The 22,047-nt window shown below is 39.7% G+C and overlaps 1 protein-coding gene across 1 annotated transcript in view; it reads left to right on the forward strand.

Moving 5' to 3' along the window:
* Window positions 1-22,047, forward strand: part of LOC133418898 (carbohydrate sulfotransferase 15-like) — a 53,190-nt gene that overhangs the window by 20,911 nt on the left and 10,232 nt on the right. Inside the window, exons 2-4 of the mRNA XM_061707797.1 lie at window positions 9,757-10,353; window positions 11,783-12,122; window positions 19,637-19,780. Coding sequence (XP_061563781.1) covers window positions 9,916-10,353; window positions 11,783-12,122; window positions 19,637-19,780 — 922 coding nt within the window. The 5' untranslated portion in view covers window positions 9,757-9,915. The remainder of the gene's footprint in view (window positions 1-9,756; window positions 10,354-11,782; window positions 12,123-19,636; window positions 19,781-22,047) is intronic.

Here is a 22,047-nt window from a genome sequence, read left to right on the forward strand (position 1 = left end):
AATTACAGCCTCGCTGCTTTACTGTTTACTCTCTTCAGACTATGGCAAACATGTATTAAGTCGCTGCTAATGCAAGCTGAACCACTTAAAGCTGCATCCTGCTGCTGCTGCTGCCGCTGCTGCTGCTGCTGTGCACAGAAAGCATCCAGCTACTGAAACCCGGGTCATGAAAAATACACCTCTGTCTATTGATCATTTTCAATTTTGCAATAAATGGATAACAACCAGGCTGTAAACCCACATATTTCTGTTGTAAAGTTGAAATATAGAGGTTTATGTGAACTTATTCCCTTCTACTGTCATCATAACCCATCACAGAGGAACTTGAGTGTTTGCACGTCTGTTTTTTACTGGCCTCCTCTCTGTTACTTTTTCTGATAGAGTAGCCGAACATAACGCCGAGATGAACTTGTCACGACAGAGAGCACAGCGGCTGTAATCCCAGGCTGATGTTACTCACACGTAATTACACGAGTTAAACATCATCCTCTCCTGCGTTATCCATCTGAAATGATGGATAATTGTTTGAAATAGAAATTCCTAACTGTGGTTGTCCACATTTATGCAGAGAAGTTTTTTTCTTTTATCCTTTTTGAATACATCTGGAAAAATAATTTAAGTGAGGTAGGGGTCTGTCTCATTGGCAGCTATTTATCACCGGCCTACTCATCATGAGGCTGCTCTAGCGTCACATGTCAGACCGGGTTTCACGGCTGCACCCCCCTTTGCAGTGGCCTCATGCTGAACCTTAATTACTGTGAGCGGCCTGGTGGAAAACTTTTTTTTTTTTTTTTTTTAGCTGAGACAGCCATGACACCCCCTTTGTTCCTCCTTCTGTCACATTCTTGCCTCTCAGTGCTTCCTGTGTTTTTGGTGGACGCCAACCAAACCCAACCTTCTAAACAGGTCATAGCAGTTTAATAAGGATGATTAAATGGCTTCTCAGAGGGAACGGAGCTTCCTGTTTTCAGTCAGCTCGTCAGCTGTTTCTACAGACGAACCTTTAACAGGAAGCCGGGTGTCTTTAGGCAGTGCACGAACTGCTTGCGGCCTCGTATCTCAGTTCTGTTTTAGATTTTGTGCTTGTTTGCTTTGAAGAGTCACTAAGTGGCCATGAATACGGAATTAGATGATTTGATGACACGATTGTCCTCTGAATGACAGTGGAGGAGCTGAAACTGGTTTCTGAGAACTCGTGAAGAGTGCTTGAAGGCAGCCACCCACAACGTCTCCCTGGACAGAAAGCCGTTTTTTTTTTTTTTTTTGCCTCAAGGTCTCTTAAGCCTCTACTTTGCCGGGGTTTTAGTTCTCTATCTCAAGTTATTTTTACGTTTGATGTCCCCTTGCACCTTGAACAAAGGTCCTAAACTCTCTGGCTTTTCCACTTATCTTTATTTATTACTCTTACTGAAATCCCATTTCATCTTCCAACATCCACACAAGGATTATTGGGTTTAATATCCAGTGATGAACTTGTCTTTGAGGTTTTAACAATATTCCTTTGACTTTTCATGGCAGTGTACTCCAGATCGGGCTTGCTCGAGCTTTTTTGACTCGCTCTGTGCAAACCCTCAGCGTTCCAGTCAACCGTGCAGGCTCTAATCTTCCTGTTGCCCCGATAAATAAGCAGCGTTTAAGATGCCATGCAATGTAAACATCATGAAATACATGTAAACAATACATGTTTACTTTCAGTTCAAAAAATGAAGATAGTCGTAGAAAATTGAATTTTAAACATTTATTTGCCCGAACAACTCTAAAGCAGATGAACATTTCAATTGTTGGAATTAAGTTATGGAATTCATTAAATTATGATTTAAAGGGCTGTATAAACATATTTCAGTTTAAAAATAAATTTAAAGAGAAAAATAGCAATGTATGGATGAAATAGTCAAAATGTATAATATACGCGTATGTAGACAGACAATCTATCTTTTCTTTAATTGTGCAGACCATCTGTTATTATTGTTCAATTTTGTTTTGAGGGAGGGGCAGGTATAATAAGATTTTCTTCTTCCTGCTCCTTTCTGGTTATGGAATATGCTTTTGATTGTGTTGTCATTTTACTTGTTTGTTTCTTTTGTTTGCATATTTCCATGATCGGAATAAATAAAAATGAAATCAAATAAATGAAATTAGGAAAGATAGCTTAAAATTGTTTGAAGACCTCTGTCTTTGGTGCTAACATTTAAAGCAAGCTGTCCTAAAGAACTATTTTTGATGAAAAAACAGGTTAGTTTTACATCCAATGGAGAAAAACATCCCGAGAATAAAAGACCATACCAATCAATATGTGGATGTTCCTGTCATTCCCATCCACTGACAAAAATCCAATGTGGACATGAGTGCTACTCAAGGATAACTCGTGGGAAAAAATACGCCATTTATTTGTGTCTTTCATCTGAAATCTTATCTAGCTGTTTTCATAGCCATGTTAGTCCACACAGTCAAGGCCAGATCTGCTTTGAAGCCAGTATGAAATTCATTTCACTCCAGCAGATGGCTCGACGCTCTTAACTAACAATTGATTTCGATTAACACTTGCAAAAAACAAAAAAACAAAAAATATATAAAAGATATAATTTCGATCTGTGCAACACTTATTCATACAGACAAACGTTTTAAATTGGCAACTACAAGCGGGGAAAATAATTGGTGGGCGAAGAATAAAAACGTGTGAAAGGGAGCAGCAGCTGGCTGGTGAGGCTGGCTGGTCCAGGATGAGGATGGGCCGGCTGGTGGAGACGAGAAGGCAGACTTTAAAAACAGCCTGATTGCCTGCTTCACTCATCTGTCTCTGAAAGGCAGTGTAGACAGTATGGAAAGGTCTTCCTCTGATGAATGATTAAGGCCGTGGCCAATCCCATTTGAAGCGCATGAGCGGAAGCCATCAGTGCAGCATCCAGGCCATTACAGCAGATGCCAGTGTATTGGAAGTTAATCATAATCATTACACATTTGAGTTATCTGTGTGCTTAATGTGCTTGTTCTTTGAAGTCAGGTGACTTATTGACTCTCTAATCCAGCTAATTCAGCAACGTGTACTTTCTTTGTACCAATTTCTAATATATGCATCATTAAAGGGTATATTCAATAGTTGTATTGAGAGCTGCAAGTATTTACATTCACGCATCAACAGATACAGCTTCATTCTTATAAAAAGACTCCGTTCCTCTAAAATCCAGGATAATATTGCAAATTTCCTTGCAACTTCCCGTTTTAAGTCACAGATGGAGACATGTCTGGCTGCATTGGTATTTTTTTGGCACTATGGTTTTATTTCAGATTGTTATGTCCATTGTGCAAGGCTGCAGTTTCCAGCGGTGGCAGGAATGCTGCTGAATGTAACACGAGTGACCTTAGTGAGCATTGTAGGAACCGTCAGGTGAAAGGGCACGAGGGATTCACTCACTCAAAAGAGGAAGTCGGGAGCAACCTCAGCAGAAAAACTCTGGGACTTTCAGAGATGAAATTCCCCAGAAAAAGCCAACAAGGCACAACAACAGTGAACAAAATTGTAGAATTCATTGACTTGGATGAAAATGTCAGATTTTTGCTGCTTGATTGAACATTTGGATTCAATGTATCCAATCAGTACTCAGTATAGGCTGATTCCCATGAACATTTCTATTAAAAGGTTCCATATTTGTATCGAAGTACGCAATTAACTTTTAAAACATTTGGATAATAGTCCTCATTAATGAGCCACCAATTGACAGGAAACATTTTTTTTCACAGATACAAAGTCCAGGCTTTGGATGAAAACTAAAATGCCAAATACTAAATGAATTCATGAAAAAGGAAATGAGGTTGACTGTGATGAATTGGAGATGCCACATGCAATATAGAATCTAAATGTTTATACATGTTGATAGAAAACCTGATGGATGCAAGCTGCATCTCCATCCCAACCCCCAACACTTCATCAGGGTCCCGAGTTTAGAGCAGTTTTCCAACATGTAGGGTCAGACTTGAGAAAGGGTGAACCGAAAGCAAAAGTATCGAAATAGCTGCGGTTGTGCTTAAGCCAAACTAAATAACAACACATAATTAGAAGACAGTCTCACGTGGGAGTCGGGAGGGAGCCGGCTCTTTAGGGATGCTGGAAAACAGGAGCCAGTGAGCGGAGATAAGTGAAGAAGTGCAATGACGCCGTCATGTTGAATGTGTTTAAAATGACCTGCGAGTAGTTGAGGACTGTTTATCAGAGCGAGGAAATCGGTGTGATAAATTACGTCTTACAACTCAACGGGAAGGCATGTAAAGGCATCTCTATCTCTGGACTGGAAAATATTGAACTAAAGATAAGGACTAATCAAATACATGCCACGTGTTCAGAATCAGAAATATTCTATAAACCCCTCACGGGGGAAATTCACTTTGTTACAGGAGCACCAAGCATATAAAATGAGATATAGCAACAATAATATACAGAATTAGGAACTGACTGACTGAAACATATTTACCACAAAGCTTATATGCTGCTTTTGAATGTTTAAACTTGAAAATATCAATATCATATAACAGCATTCATGTGATAAGTTATACATTTTTAAAAAGGACAAAAGCAGTAGATACTAGGGGTGGGTATTGGGAAGGACCTCACAATGCGATACGCATCACGATACTTGAGCCACGATACGATACACATTGCGATATCCCGATTACGCGATATCCCAATTATTATATTCTACATAGTTCACCGAAAAATTTAAAAATGCATTACACATCTTAAAATCTAAGTTGTATATATGTACATCAGATGATAGTGATGGATCTTAAAATCCGAGTTGCACGTTCATCAGATTATAGTGACAATTCATGGGACAAACTGAGTCAAAACAATGTTTTATTATAACTATACAAGCTAAAGTTACAACTTATTTGTATATGTTTTTCATATTATTTACATCATATGAAATTAACATTAAATTTAGTATGAGGTTGCTTTAATTATGTGGCAAATGATAATAAACACAAGAAAGATGGGTACTAAAACCAAGGACAGGCACAGTGATCAGTCAGTATAGATATAAATCCATAAATAAATAAACCTCTGTCCATTATTTTTCATTTTTTAAGGACAGGCAATTGTGTTATATAAAAAATAAATTATAAAATGAAATAAAACGTGAAATAAAACCTGAGCTCAGTGCAGGGCCCTCCCAGGGTTGGTAGAGTGTGGCAATGCCCAGGACTGTCACTTAGGTAGGAGCACTGGGTGATATAATGGGAAAAAAATCGGGGATAAAAAATATTAAAAAAAAAAAAAAAAAAAAAAAATTATAAAAAAAAAAAAAAAAAAAATTTATATTCAAATTTTTAATATCGATATTGAATCGGCTGTAAAAGTATCGCGATATATTGCCATATCGATATTTTTGCCCACCCCTAGTAGACACGAAACAGAGAGGGTTCAAGAGGGTAAGTGAGATGTAGATGAGATAATATGTGGTGTACATGCTCAAACCCACTCTCTTCCCCGTCGTGGACTTGAAGGTTTGTCAGCTGAAGAAAAGGAGGCTGATGCAACCTTATGTTCTCGTTGCGTACTGTCCTCTGGACTCATTTCTGTTGGAGTTAAGCTGTTTTGTCACGTTTGATGGACAGGAGCAGGGTATTTGCTTTATGAATAGAGCAGATCTGTCAAGCTGGCAGTCACCCACTGCTGCAGTTAGCACGCTGATTGATTTAGATGTGACTTCCCTTGAGAATGTCATTCTCTCATCAGCAGCACAACTCCCCTTCTCCTCCCTCCATCCTCCCGTCCATGCCTCACGTCTGTTTTTATCTGTCCCCCCCTCCTCCCTTCTCGCTCTCCATATTTTACCCTGTTGCCCCCTTCTTCCTCCCCTCTTACGCAGCACAACAATGCCTTTGACTTAAGCGTTTTTTGAAGGACGCTGACTGTCGATAAGTGGCCAAGTCGTGACCGTTATAAAACAAGTGCTAATCAACAACACGGAGGAGGATCCTGCAAATGTTATTCCGCCTTTAGTTTTTTGCCAAAGTGTACAACTTTATGATGACACAGCATGACTGTAGTTATTATAGTCGTTTTAAACAAACATCTTAGTCTTCCAGCGCTGAGGGTTATTGTTAATGTTATTGTGAAAGACCTTGTGAGAGAGCTCGCTTTCTTTTTCTTTTTTGATTTTGGAAATAATCAAAAAAATTAATTATATTTTGCAGCTAAAAGCAAAAGCATTAATAACTTATGGCAGTTAGAGGTGGGCAAAAATATCGATATGGCAATATATCGCGATACTTTTCCAGCCGATTCAATATCGATATTCAAAATTTGAATATCGATTTTTTTTTTTTTTTTTTTTAATATTTTTTATCCCCGATTTTTTCCCCATTTCATCACCCAGTGCTCCTACCTAAGTGACAGTCCTGGGCATTGCCACTCACTACCAACCCTGGGAGGGCCCTGCACTGAGCTCAGGTTTTATTTCACGTTTTATTTCATTTTATAATTTATTTTTTATATAACACAATTGCCTGTCCTTAAAAAATGAAAAATAATGGACAGGGGTTTATTTATTTATGGATTTATATCTATACTGACTGATCACTGTGCCTGTCCTTGGTTTTAGTACCATCTTTCTTGTGTTTATTATCATTTGCCACATAATTAAAGCAACCTCATACTAAATTTAATGTTAATTTCATATGATGTAAATAATATGAAAAACATATACAAATATGTTGTAACTTTAGCTTACAGTTATAATAAAACATTGTTTTGACTCAGTTTGTCCCATGAATTGTCACTATAATCTGATGAACGTGCAACTTGGATTTTAAGATCCATCACTATCATCTGATGTACATATATACAACTTGGATTTTAAGATGTGTAATGCATTTTTAAATTTTTCGGTGAACTATGTAGAATATAATAATCGGGATATCGCAATGTGTATCGTATCGTGGCTCAAGTATCGTGATGCGTATCGTATCGTGAGGTCCTTCCCAATACCCACCCCTAATGGCAGTACCACCTAGAATAGAGTGAGTACTTTATTTTTCCAGACTCTTCTTGTGTTTGCAGAGGCCGCTGTGAGACCACCGTCGTCAGAGGTGGAAATCAGTCTTTACACAGCGGAGCTTGTTATGTCTATACCTGTCTGCCAGAATGGCTGCTGCTGTGGGGGAAGCTGACGGCCCAGTTGGGGGGGGAGGGTAAATGACACCGCTTGAGCAGGGAAGCAGGAACTCTCCAGCCGTCTTCTTATCAGCTGTAACTTCTGCAACTACAGATTTGTGTTAGAAGGGTGAGGGATGAAATCAGCAGCCGTATCCTAAGGCTGACTCAACCAAGGGCTGGATGCAGATGTGCCGTACATCGGCGTCATGGCTACATCTCTGGAGTTTCCGGTGTGAAAGCGTGAAACATACAGTGTTCTAGTGCCTCAGCATCTTCACTATTTGCAACTGTCCAAATATAATATTCACATCCCGTCGCGTCGGCTCAGATTCAGACACAAAGAAAGCCTGGAGGATGAAACCCACATTTTCTACTGCAGGAGTATTATCAATAAAGATCACCCACTTCTTTCATCCTTTAGACTCTGACCCTCCTTTTTATCTGTGGGTGATGGTTCATCCGTTTGAGTTTTTTTTTAGAGAAGAATACTATTTTCTGATAATATAATCCCTCCTGCGAGCCAGGCCGGGCATCGCTGATATTGGTGTCCCTCCCCAGGAGAGTCTGACACGCAGACTCATAGTTCCCCGTCTGAATGCAATCCTCGTCCTTATCGCTGCCTCCATATTGCGGCTCTGATGCACAGAAAGGATGGCTGGATAGACTGTCAAGTTGGGCACAGTGATTGCTGTGACGTCTAATTAAAACAGAAAGTATAAGAAGCCAGTTGAGTTAACCTGCGTCACTTTGTCACGACTACAGGATTTATACCACACAGGAGAGCGTGAACAGGTTCTTTTTACGCTACAGAATAAGCATATTGCTGCAGTTTCACGGTAAGACAAAGGTTTTAAAGGACGTTATGAGTTATTTGTTTTGTTGAGATTCATAGTTTTATTATAATTTTTCATCAAGACAAACAGCAAGGATCAACATCACACTAACAGAAAGAGCAACCCCTTAGGAAATTACATCAGCTCAATTCTAAATCCAATTAAAGATAGAATGAAAAAAGTTTATAATTTAGTTAGGAATATGTGAAAACAAACAGAAAAAAATAAAAATAAAACAGATAAATAAATAAAAATAAAATAATAATAGAAAAAATAAATAAATAAAATTGAGATGATTAACATTTATGGCAATGGTACACAAGGTTGAAGGGTTATGTATGAATTGGACTTCTGTCTAATCTCCCAATATAGGTTATCCACTTATTCCATTTTTACATATATAGGTCTACATTAGGAATGGGCGATATCCGGGCGATACCGTTCACGATAAACCGTCAAACAAATTCCCCACGGTAAGAATTTGTCATCTCGCGGTAAAAACAATAAATTCCTGTTGATGACGTTTTTGTGTAAAGCTGATTTATGGTTCTGTGTTAAATCCACTCACAATGTACGTGAAGGAAGGAAGGAAGGAAGGAAGGAAGGAAGGAAGGAAGGAAGGAAGGAAGGAAGGAAGGAAGGAAGGAAGGAAGGAAGGAAGGAAGGAAGGAAGGAAGGAAGGAAGGAGGAAATGAGCCAGAAAGAAAGAAAGAAAGAAATGAGCCAGACAGAAAGAAAGAAAGAAATGAGCCTGAAAGAAGGAAGGAAAGAAAGAAAGTAAGAAAGAAAGAAAGAAAGAAAGAAAGAAAGAAAGAAAGAAAGAAAGAAAGAAAGAAAGAAAGAAAGAAAGAAAGAAAGAAAAATTCACGTTGATGATGTTTTTGGTGGATGGCGGATCTGAGAGTGAGATAGATCTATAGTTCAAAAGATGGAGTTGAATTGGTATTTTTTTATCGTCATTTTTATCGTTATCGGGATAATGCCAGAGATTATCGTGATACATTTTTTATTCCATACTGCCCATCTCTAGTCTACATTGTTCATAAGTCTGAACGTCAGCTTTTCCAAAGCTGCCAAGTGACTGATCCGGCTAGACCAGAGACTGACAGAGGGAGCTTCCGAGGCCTTCCATTCACACATGATTAGTTAGTCAGCATAAGGACTGTCTGGATCCACTCAGCATCTGAAGGGCCGACGCCTTGGAAAGGTGAAGGGTCACCCAAGATAATTAGATTTGGGGAGAAGGGGATTTTGTAGTTTACAAAATGTTCAATTTGAGTGCTAATTTTTATCCAAAATTTCTGAATTTTAGAGCAGTCCCATAGCATGTGCAGCAGAGTGCCCTCTGTCCCCCGGCACCTCCAACAAAGAGGGCTGTCTCCCTATATAATTTAGACGGTGTCCAGTAGACTCTATTCAGAATCTTGAATTGGATAAGCCTGGTTTTAAGATCTCTGGACATCTTTTTGACATTTCTTAACATCCGATTCCATGCCTCCTCTGTACATTTTATGGTCAGATCATTTTCCCACACGGTTTTGAGAGTAGTGACTGAATTATTTGAGTGGTGTAAGAGCATTGAGTAGAAACGTGATGCCTCATGCCCCAATCCAAACACCTTAATCATGTCAGAGAGGGCATCTGCAGTGACGGGTGGTGTATAGGGGGAAGGACGTTATGAGCTATAAACAAAAAGCGATTTCAAATAGTTCAATGAGTAACATGAAAAAAGTGGTCATCTGACCTAATGAACTTCCTTTTTTCTTTAAGTCGGCAGGTGCCAGCGGATGATGCAGGCTGTTCTCCACAATTCATCATGAATATCAACCACTGGCCATTTCTGGAAAGGCCCTCTGTCGATGGCTCCCGCTCCGTAACAACCTCCTATGCCTGATCTGTAACACCTCCAGCTCACAGGCTGTGGCCACCATGACACAGATGGACTACAAGTACAGTCTGCTGGGCTCCACCGTGGACGACTACCGCAAGAGGCCGCTGCTCTTGCAGGTGGACGACACGCCTATGAATTTGTTTGCCGTCCTGGAGGTGAAGCGGGATCTACCAAAGCGCTGGAACACCCTCGGCTGCTTCCGCAAGATCCGTCTCTATGGCTTCCTGTTCGGCCTGGTGGTCATGTTCCTCATCATGGCTTCGTACATTTTGACGGGGGACAAAAAGGGTCTCCTCCTCACGCCATCTCCTTACCATTTCAGCTTGGTAAGCCCCGGACCTTTTACTTTCAACCTTTCCTCGGTGAAGGATTATGCACATATCAAGTTGGTGGTCAAATCCATCACGTCCAAGGTGGAGTTTCGCAGCAGTCGGCAGCTTCCGGAGCATAAAGCCTTGGTGAAGACCGATCCACATGTGAGTAAAACTGAATTATTCCCTAAATCTGTCTGCTCTGACATAATATATCCAACAATATGTTAAGGACTGGCTGCATAATGACATAACTGTCTTTTGTACTAATAAGGCTATCTCTCCAATTTGATAAGAAGTATGCCTCAGCATGATCTTTAACTCTTATTAATTTTACAATGAAGGATACAGTGCTTATGAAAAGCTTGGAAGAATGTGATTCATCTCAGCGTTTCTGCCTACACAGGTTCCAATGCATCAACACTGGTGCATTTACCCCCACATGCTGCAGTGTCTAATTTAATTTATTGTAAGAATAACGCCTCTTCTTACTCCAGATAATAGTGTAGATTACTGCTGGTTTTTTCGCTCTTCCAGAAGGGATCCAAAGCTCAAGGTCCCACATTCTTGCAGCACACTGCCCTGAGGCTCCCTCAGCATTCATCTCACCTCACAGCCGGCTTCAATTAATTCTTAGTCTTAATTATAATGGCTTGTGCCAAGGCTGTTTGCAACAAAGCTAATTTCTTATTGAACATGTTCATGAATAAGAAAGTGTGGCTGCCGGACAATCAATACTGCATCAGTCGATGGAACCTGAATTCATTGTCTGTGATGCAACACAGGCTAATGAGGAAATCGAAATGATATGGTCTGTTGTATTTAATAAGAAAAAAATAGATATACTTGTATAAGGTTGCAGTATTAGAAAGTTATTTCTAAATATGATTACATTTGTGTTACCTAATTGTCTTTTTTGGTTTATTTATTGGACATTATTAACTTTCTGAAATTGAAATAACTCACATAATCATTGACATTTCAGTGTTTTATTTGCTTGTATTTAAGAATACAGGCACACAAATAAAATCACATTTCGGTTTGCTCTTAAGGCTTTCCAAACAAAAACTGCTGAATATTAATGAAATTGCATGAACTTTGCCACTTAGCTAATTTCACAAAAAGGGAAAAACATACTTTTAAAAGGCAAATATGATGATTATCTACATTTTATCACATATTTCTCAGGACTAGGAGCTAGGTTTGAGTTTCCTGTCCGACAGTCAACAGTATCTGTGGTTCAACTGTGAAAACCGTACTTGTGGCTGAAAGTCCAAGTGAAGGGGAAAGTGAAGAAAGCTGTGAAAAAACAAACAAAAAACCCGTCAAAGCTGCAGATATAAAGATATAAAAGTATCTGTTTTGGAATATAGCCTTCAGGCACTCGCAGAGTTTTAGCAAATGTGTTAATGTGCCAGTGTGGCTCTGTATATTAATATATTTACTCCAATCCTCAAAGCTGCAACCCCTTGCAAATGACTGGAATAACTCTCAGCAATGATTAGTTTGAGTTTACAGAAAGACTTGTCTGAATTGTTTTTGGAAGTAAAGTGACTGAGCAGCTTGATTCAGGATATTTTCTTTGCTTTTACAGATGTTTTCTGTTATTCCTCGCAAATTCCTACCTGGTATCAAGAACCCCTGCTGGCATGAGGAATACACTGGCAACAACACCACAGACCCGTACAGGACAAATTTGTATGGACGCTATTCGCGGCGCTTCCGGATAGCTTTTCAGCACTTGAGGAACACTTTCCACGAACATTTTTTTTATCGCAACAGGAAACTCTACCGCATACGGTGCCTTCCTTATTTCTATATTATTGGCCAACCAAAGTGTGGCACAACGGACCTGTATGACAGACTGAGGTTACATCCGGATGTCAAGTTCACCATTTTCAAAGAGCCGCACTGGTGGACCCGCAAGAGGTTTGGTAAGTAAAGAGCACGACAGTGATACACTGAGATCACATATAGCTGGAAATTGTAATAATTTTACCTTTAAACACCAGCTCAATCTATACAAAACAAGAAAATGTTCAAAGTGTAGACCTCCTGCTTACACCTAATAATTGGCATTTACTTTTTAGGAATGACAGCCGTTTCATTCAAAAACAAAAATATGTAATTTTTAAGATTACTTAGAGTATTTGGACAGTTGACTGAAAATTAATTAAATGGCTCCAGTATACGGAGGCCATGAAGGGATAGTTTTTGGTGTCACAAGATAGTTGAGCAAAAGCCAAGTAAGCCAGATGTCAATCACCCAAACATACTGGAAACAGCAGTAGCAGAGTAGGAGATGTTCAACTTCCTGAAAACATGCAAACAGGCTGAACTGCAGGGAAGGGTTTCCTGTGCATGCACAATGCTCTACTTTCTCGTGCACATGAATCCTCTCCCATTGAAACAGTGTACTATCAAGAGCAGTGGTTCTCAGCTGGTCTGGCTTCAGGATCAACCATCAACCCCTTCATGACAACCTGTCACCCAAACTTGAGGAAAATATTCAACTTCCCAAATTTTGTCAATACAAAGTTTAAACCTCAGATCATAAAGAATTAACAGTGATTTCATGCACAAACAACAACAACTGAGAAGTACTTCCAAAAAGACTAAAATATATAGCTTTACCTGAGTGTTTCACCTTTGCCTGAGACAAAGGCCCACGACCCACTGTGACCCTCTTCTTGGCCTCAACCCACCAGTTGAGAATCCCTGATCTAAAGCATGGTAGGGGCAGTATTATGGTGTGGGCAGAGCCGCCTGGGAGATTTGCGAGGCCCTGTGCGAAATGGCCGGGGGGGGGGCGAAATTTTTTGGGTTGCTGGATACCTTCCCCTGCCTCATCATCATTTGGCTTGCCTCAACGCGGGGCCCCACGGCTGCTTGAGACCCGGTCGGATCGGTGCTTTTTGTAACAAATGTATCAAACAAGCCTTTCAGAGAGGCATTAAACTCTTCCATTTTCTTTAGTGTTTTTTCTTTTTTCATTCCCTGATGGAAATTTCCTGATTCTGTCTCGTTCTCTCGACATTGTGTGACAGTTTGTTCCAACTCCACCCGTCTGGATCAGAGCACCTTGTGTCTGCGCTTGGTCTGATCAGTTGTATTGAACAACAGACACGCGCATCATTGCACATATATTTATTGATATGCACAGACTAGTACACATTTAGGTCTGTAATGGAACGTGACTGTTGATATTTATAAGGGAAAAAACGAAGAAAAAAAAAACGGCCCATAGCGCGAGGCCCCTTGGGGCGCGAGGCCCCGTGCGGTCGCACGGTTCGCACACCTCTTGCGGCGGCCCTGGGTGTGGGATATGTATGGCTGCCAATGGAACTGGCTGATTAGTGTATATTGAGGATTTGACTGCTATGAAGTGGCTGAATAAAGTCTGAGGTGTAAAGGGCTTTAATCTCTGCTCACATTCCGACAAATGCTGAATAGCGTGTCATTTCACAGGGCAGATGGATAATGACCCGAAACATGCTATAAAAGTAACAAACGACTTTTTTTTTTACCTTGTCTGCACACATATTAATGGTTAATACCATGATGGTAAAAACCTAAGGCATAAACGACTTTCTGAAGGCAAATAAATGTAATATCCTCAGTCAGAAAGGTACATACACAATCAGCAAGTGAGGTTTGACCAGAGTTAAGGCTTAACAAAGCATGTCCAAACTTACTATTTGGTAATGTTCATGGGCTCCAATCATTAATTGCATCACTGACTGCAAAGAAGTTTAATCTGAGTATTAAAAATATAGTTATTTATTGTGCCATTTAACCAAATACTTTGGAACCTGTGAAAATGGAGATACTTGGCTGTAATTCCTAAATGGTAAATGTCAGATTTCTATGAAACCCCTTAATTGAAAGCTGAAAGTCTTTACGAGGATCACTTCTTGATATTTTTCATTTCAAATCTGTTATGGTGCTGTGTGAAGGCAAAATCATAAGAGCTTGACCTAACTATAGCTGTGAGTGTGAAATGTGACACCCTTTATCCCTAAGGTCGGGGCATAATTCAGGGGTTTCAGGAGAGCTTTGGCATGACAGAAGTTTGAAGAGCTTTCAAATGCAGACATGGATGTTGCATCATCAAACACACCTCCTTTAATCTTATTTGTGCAAATTTGATACTTAAATTGCTTTCTTCTGAGCAGTTAATTAACAAGAAAGTAATTTGAGTATTGAGTGCTTTAGACCAGGGGCCTGGTTCTGGAGAGCACCTATCCAGCATGTTTTAGATCTTTCCCTGCTTCAGCACACCATGATACAAGGAGCCGTGTCAACAACAGAACTGTCCAGACCTTGATGACAAGTTAATGACGACCATTGATTAGAATCAGGTGTGTTCATGCAGGGAGACACCTAAAACATGCTGGATAGGTCTCTCCAGGACCAGGGTTGGAGACCCCTGCTTTAGACTGTCAGACTGAGATTTATCTTTTATCAAATATACCAAAAATCGCATTGCGTCCCACTTAGGTGCATGTCAGACTTTAATTTGACATAAATTAAGTATTTCTTACTCGTGCAGTTCAGTCGCCCAGTGCAATTCCAGTGCAATTAGCTGACAAATGAATATGCATGCCCACCCGGTGTTGTGCATGAGAATAAACTTGCACAGAGGATTTTTTTTTCCTGTAAGTTTAAAGCTCTAACGGTGTATTTACAAACGTAATTGCATCCTCCATGCAATGAGTTGAATGCTAATTTCCCCCTCCCCCCACCTCTTTCTTCGTCAGTGCCTTGAGACCATCATTAGCCTCCAAGCATCACAACGTTTCCATCTCTGGACATTGATGCCTGAGCTAACGTTAAAATGAGTTAGAACGAGACGCAACAGAATCTAGAGCAACTTCACCTTCCCATCCTCTTTGACACATTTATGTCTCTGTGGCTAAAAGCACGTAAGAGGAAGATGTGAAAAATAGGATTGCACACAGTATGAACCCACACGTGTGGGTGAACCATTTCTGCGCTCATTGTTGCTCTCATTTCTTACGACACCTCTCTTTGCATCTCTCAGCATTTACTTGGTTTTTTTTTCAGCTTTGCATGGACTCATACTTCACACTCGCATTTAAAAGCATAATCGTGCAATCTTAATTAATTTGAGTAGTCTCCTCTTCTTGGAAATATTGCCTAATTTAACTGGTAGATTTCTTTACCTATATGAGAAAAAACAACTGGCATATTTCCAACTTTCCTCTTCCACGACTCTGGCGTTGCATTGAAAGAGTTTGAACAGGTGGCAAACAAGTCATTCATTCAAACAAAGAGTCAAACATTGGGCGGCGAGGAGTGAGCACTGCCTCGCAGCAGACATCTGCTCATGTGGCAGTTCTGCCGCCTGAAAGCGTAGCCGTCGTTGTGGTTTTCCTGTTGCACGAGCATCTGTGATGTTAAAAGAACCACCACAACATCATATGAGATTTCGAGCCATGCGAGCTGTGGGACCGAGCCTTCATGTGCCAAGGAAAATGAAACATAAGAAAAAAAAACCTCTCAATTGAAGGTGAACTGTTGTATTGCATTTATGACACCTAAAAAAGCGTCTTGTGTCTGTTTGTCACTTGCATCTAAAATTTATTTAAATCACATTTGGCTAACAGTGAGGGTAAATGGAATAGCTTAAAGTAAATGATGATTTTCTTACATTTCTGTCCCCCACAAAAAAGGTAAATTGCATCCCAAGCATGTTTGTTTATACTCGCAATTATGACTGAAATACTTTTAGCACTCATGAATAATGGAGAATCTGCAGCAGCTCCAGATACAAGCATCACTTGAGTGACTCAGTGTGTGTGGGCCATTAATGTATGTCTGCATTTGGGAATTTGTGAAAAGAAAAATGCAAAGAGCTGCGGTGGAACCACGAGCTGCTGACATGCCTCCCGACAGAAGGCTCTGCTCGACGTCGGCTTGCGTACACATAGGTAATCGCGGGATTTTCTTTCAGCCGCAGCAGCTGCACCTTCACGTCGGTTGCAGTGTTAGGACTCAATTCCAGTTTCTGATTGTGGGTCTGAGCTATCCTCCTGCTCAAGAATAACCGATACACATCACTTGTTTTTGCCTGGGGCTATCCATCTAAAAATAATAATAATGGCTTTAATAAGTTCACTCAGGTTTTTTTTTTTTTTTTTTGCTGCAATCCTCGCCTGGAGAATCACCTGCTGTGTTGGCTGTATCTTTTGAAAATTCCATCAAAATTCTCATCACAGATATCAAAAGAGGCTTAACAGTCGCAGCTAAGGCAATGCCTTTGAAGTTCATCCAGTTGTTGACTATACCCTTAATCCCTCTGAAACTCCCAAAGTCTAATTTGTGCATTGATCAGTCTGCATGCAGCACCTCCTTTAATGAGTTTTGTTTGGTCCGAGTTGATAATTACGTGCAGTTGAGCTGTTTGCCTCAATTTGTCAGCCTGGTGATCATGTTTTCTCCGGCTTATGATGGTGCAGCTGAATCCCAAGGACATGGACTCCTCTCATTTGTTGTCCTCTTACATTTGCGGCGCTTTCATGTTCGCTGTCGCCTTCTCTTTATCCCTTCTAGACCTGTACTTCAGGCTACATGCTGGTAATCAGCACTTTTTCTCTTAAGGCATCCTTTGAAAACTCTCTGAATTCAAATGGATGTGTTTTGGATTTCTTTTCTTTCTTTCTTTCCCCCTCGAGTCTCCACTCAGTCGTTGCATTGAAAGGCGATTTGATGTGATCCGTGCCACATAACTTTCTCAGAGGGGCCGGCTGAATATTAAGCAGATATCTCTGCTGTGGACTGATGCCACCAAGAAACACAGTCCATTTGAAAACAGTATAACGCTTAATTCATATAAACAAGCAAAAGGGACTGGAAGAAGAAGAAATAAAGCCCTGAAGCGAGCAGCACCGGAGCCATGTACGAGTGCCCCTGTTCGAGATGAATAATGATGCATGCTGAGTGTTTGAGGCTCTGCTAGAGTTTTCGAATCATGTTTTCTAACTGAGAAAAGGAAGATGTTTTATTGGGACACTACAAAGTCTCAATAAAAGAGGTGCATGGATCACTTAACTGAGAACCTCAGTAGGCTGCAGGTGTTACTTGCTCCTTTTTTGTAAGTCCTTAATTGTGATTTGTGGAATTTTTAATAATAATAATAATAATAATAATAATAATAATAATAACAAAGTACTTTAAATTAAGCACAACACAAAAGTAAAAAAAATGCAATACACGTGCTTTGCCATAACTCCACTTCAAAATTAAATAGAGTTCTTTTTAGCTTCCTCTATTTATCTGACAGCTCTATCACTGCTTTTCTACTTTAAGATTTGTATCTTAAACTAAAACTGGGCATGTGACAAGCAGAACGTCTGCTTTAATCTCGTTTGCATCAGTAAAACCTTTAATAATTTTCTTACACCACTTACAAATTAAGATTTTAAACCATTTGACCTAACGGGCAGCAGTAAAAGTACCCTGGGACAGACCGGAACTATCTTTGTGAAAGAGAAAAAGCCGGATCACCACACCAACAAGAGAAGAGAGCACCCGTCTACAAAACCCACATTCAAAAGCAGTTTTCAACAGTAAAAAAAAAAAAAGTTTTTTGAAACAACATAACAGTATGCCTATAGGGGTATATCTCATTAACTGCACATGTATTCTCTCATGGTCCAGTATAGTTTGCTACCAACACAGAAAAATAGTACAACTTGCAGGAGAAATAAGAACATCAATAGATTATAGATCCTGAATAATTATGAATAATAATTATGGGCATGCAAGGAATCCACAATCAACCAACCTTCACGCTGCGATAGTAAAGCTTTCCTCTTTTTTTGTGGTAGTAATGCCAGTAAATGAGATCTATACTTTTAACGCCTGCAAAAGGGAGATTTATGCTCCTGTGTCAAACCAACAACCCGGTTGTTATGGATGCTGCACCGTAACCTCTGCCTCATGCAACGTGCATCTCCATAGAAACGTAACCAGCACTTATCCATGATGTACATTCCTATTTGATTTCTTGCTTGTGTTGTTCTCTCTGATGTAAGTCGCTTTGGAAAAAAGAGTCCAGTAGTAGTAGTAGGAGCAGTAACTACATATCCAGTAGACACACACTGCAGCTAAGGTCACAGGTCCAATTGGTTGCAATGCTTTTCCGTCTATGTATTTCCGGCAACTAGTTCTTCATTGTTTTCAAGAATGTAATCTCAGTAATATCAGTAATAGCTATTCCAGCAGTGTAATTGTGGAGCAAAACAAACACAAAAAGTTCTATCCATTTTTCATTAATAATCTAACTTGTGTCAAATACTGTGCTATGTATTTAATTCATACACTGGTTCCTGAGAATGTGAAACGAAATTAGGTTTATTAATGATAAATCTGCCATATGTATTAAAAATATATTGGGATCAATGGTACTATTATATAAATCTCATTTTAAATTGTTTTATTGAGATTTGACTTACAAATTGAATTATTGAACCACATTAAGTTTATTTGCCTGTTTTAGATCAATCTTTGTAATACAAATAGATGCGGTTTATATGTAATTAAGATACATAGATATTAAAATGAGTCCTTAATATTTCAGTGCGTGTAGTTTGGAACAAGGACATTATTCAAATTTGCTGTTGCTCTCGCATGAGTGAGAATTATGCTAAAATAACTCAAATCTGAGCATTGTTGGTCACAAAACATAATTTTATGTTACATAATATGCATAATATGCTTTTCATGGTGAAACGGCTTTCAAATCTTAGATAAAACATCGGATGGTCATTCAAAAAACAGATCAACATACAGTATTTTAAATATGTTAAGCTGTGAAGCAGAACAAAATTTAAATTAGGGAAAGCACTTTCAGGCTCACTGATATTTGAAGAAAAACATCATTTTCTTTGACTCTTTTGACTTTTTTTCTGCTTAAATGGACAAGTAGCCGTTGTTTAGGTGAAGGATGCTCGAGTTACTCCTTATCGCCACGTTTCACGGATACCCATACTTCATCAAACCCCACTTATTGCCTTGTAAATTATAATTATTTTGTGCACCAAGGCATCTTAGTTGGAAAACGCATTTGCTAGTCCTGCTCTTCAGACTTTAACTCGACATTGGTCCTTAATTGGAAGCACTAAAAACTGTGAAGACTTTCCCGTTTTCCCTGCTGAATTTGGCTTTGAACTTGGATTTCATTAGGTCACGCTGCAGAGGACATTAATGAAACCCTAATGCTCTCCTTTAGTGAGATCACAGAAAAGTATGTGTAAGTGAGGGCAGGCAAGAACGAACACACGCTCAATGAATTCACACCCATCCTCGGCTCTGGATTCCCGCCTGAAGCAATGCCCACTTTAGCAGTTTGTCAGAAACAAAAAGACATCTTAAGAAACAAGTCTGAGGTAAATCCACCTGTGCTGTCCTCTCTTTTTGTCAGGAATTACTCGTCTCAGTGAGGGCTTCCATGATCGATACCCAGTGGAAGACTACCTGGACTTGTTTGATCAGGCTGCTTACCAAATCCAGGGCAACTTCACAGCAAATAGCGACAGATACCCCAGCCACCCCAACATCATCATAGGTAAGTGGCTTGACTCTAAATATTCCTTACACAATGTTAAGTTAAAATATCTGGACGAATGAATTAATCTGATAACTGCTAGATTATTTTATATTTCTGTTTTACAGATTACAATTTACTTGTAAATTTACACATGAATTTTATTTGTTCTTCCTGTTTTGTTAGAGCATCAATAATATCAGAAAAGGTGGGAGGTTTTATGATATGCAACAAAACATTTTCAAAACAGTAACGGGCAGCTTGCTACTTTACTTTCACCTTTATTTAAGAGACACAAATACAAGGATAGAACCATTTTTCACTGAATAATGTTTTTGTATTGAGAATATGTAGAACTTGATGTCAGTGAGACTCAAATGAGGTTGACTGAGTGGCAAAGAAAGACAGAAAAGTTCTGGAAGATTCTGAAATCAGCAGACGATTGAAGAGACGTGACGGGACCAGGATTTGGTATAAAAGGAGAAGTCTCAATGCCCTGACTCAGTTTTGTTTTCAGCAAGGATGGGCTTTAGTTTAACATTTTGAGCCATTCTCCATCAGAGAATCGTCAATCAGTTCTTTTTTTTTTTAATTTGAGCTTATACATAAATCTATAACTATGACAGCAACATTGTGTCTTGCCATCGTGCCTGGTTGAGTCAATGCAGAAGTAGTTGCAGTTCCTCGAATAACCACTGGGGGCTGGCTCCAAAAGCAGGTCGATCTCCATTCATTCTCATGTCAAAACGTCCAACTTTACAGCAGAAATAAACATATTTACGGCCTGGTTCAAAAAGTCATTTTGGTCTCAATCATTTGATTTCAGTTCTATGACAACTCTGAGGACGTAAATTGTACTTTGGTTACAACCCCACCACATATATGAACCTTAAAGTGATCAAACAGACAGCCCATGATTGGTAGTCGAGTGAAAGTCTGTATTTTCTAGGCTAATGCTAGGAGCTGTTTATTTGGCTAACTTGCCAACTTTTTTTATTTCTTATATTTTAATTTTACCAGTGTTCATGTTTTTCTTTTAAATTATTTATTTTAATTAGTTCTTTTAGTTAATGTTAATGGCCGGGTTTCCCAGATCAGTTAAGTAGTTCTTAACAGCGAAAGACTTCTTTCAAACCTTCTTAAGGAGCCTGTGAAAGAAAATCGCGTTTCCCAGAGTTGCTCTTAGCTTAAGTATCTCTTTCATTAAGAAGGAAATGAAAGATGCTGCTGACCCAGTCTTTACAACCATCTTAGTGAACAAAGACTCACAGATCCAGCCGTGTCAGGCAAATCAATATCACACCAAGCAATGAGATATTAAAACAATGCACCCCGCACAAATTTTGATTTATTTTATACTTTAGATTTATATTGTTTAGCATTTATTGGTGACAGCAAAGGGGGAAAAAAAGAAAAATAAGGAATAACAAGTGTGTTCCTGTATATGCTTTATGCGCACAAATAAAACGATCATCATGAATATCATTTATTTGATAATTTGGCTGCTATACAGCATGTTCTCGCTGCAAATCAACCGCGTCACCGTGCGCGAAGCAGAACTGTTTATATGAACGCATTGGTGCGTCAGCACTTCAATCCCCTGGACGTTCTGTCGGACCGGCTGTCAGCCAGCCGGGACACCGATCCTCCTGCGCCGTGCCCGAGCCCGAGCCCCTATGTGATGACAGGGAAGCAGCAGCTGAAGAACGAGATCCTTTGATGAATCGTTCATACAGTCTCAAATATAATCAATGGTGTCGGTTTATATTAAAGAATATTTTTGCCCAGAAGAAAAAAGAGCGAAGACAACGACCCATAACTATTTTCTTCTCTTGAAAAAACCCACCTGCCGACTCGCGCTGTATACAGCGCGAGTCGGGATGCAGCATCATTCAGAAGAGGAGGAATACGTGCGTGGCGGGGATGATCTCTGCAATCTGAAGCCCTCTATAACTGTAAAAAGAATTTCACTTATCACGGGTTCTTTTTGGAACATAACCCCTGCGAAAAACCAGGGTTTGCTGTAATTCCACGTTCTGATTTGCGAAACTCGCCTTCTCTTGGCTCATGTTTTTGAACGCACACACACGCCCACCCCGTTTACTCCCGGTCTCCGTGTGTGGGGAAAAAAAGCCTCACTGTAGCCAGAAATAACGGAGTAACACACCGTTTGGATGAAAAAGGGTAATTGAATTATATTTATCATCTTAATTTTTCATTATAACGCACAGGCAGCAGGGAATTAGTGCGTTAGGTAGCAGTGCTGCGTGTGAAAATGCGCTGATAGT

Source organism: Cololabis saira, chromosome 19, assembly GCF_033807715.1.
Source record: "Cololabis saira isolate AMF1-May2022 chromosome 19, fColSai1.1, whole genome shotgun sequence".
Taxonomy (NCBI): domain Eukaryota; kingdom Metazoa; phylum Chordata; class Actinopteri; order Beloniformes; family Belonidae; genus Cololabis; species Cololabis saira.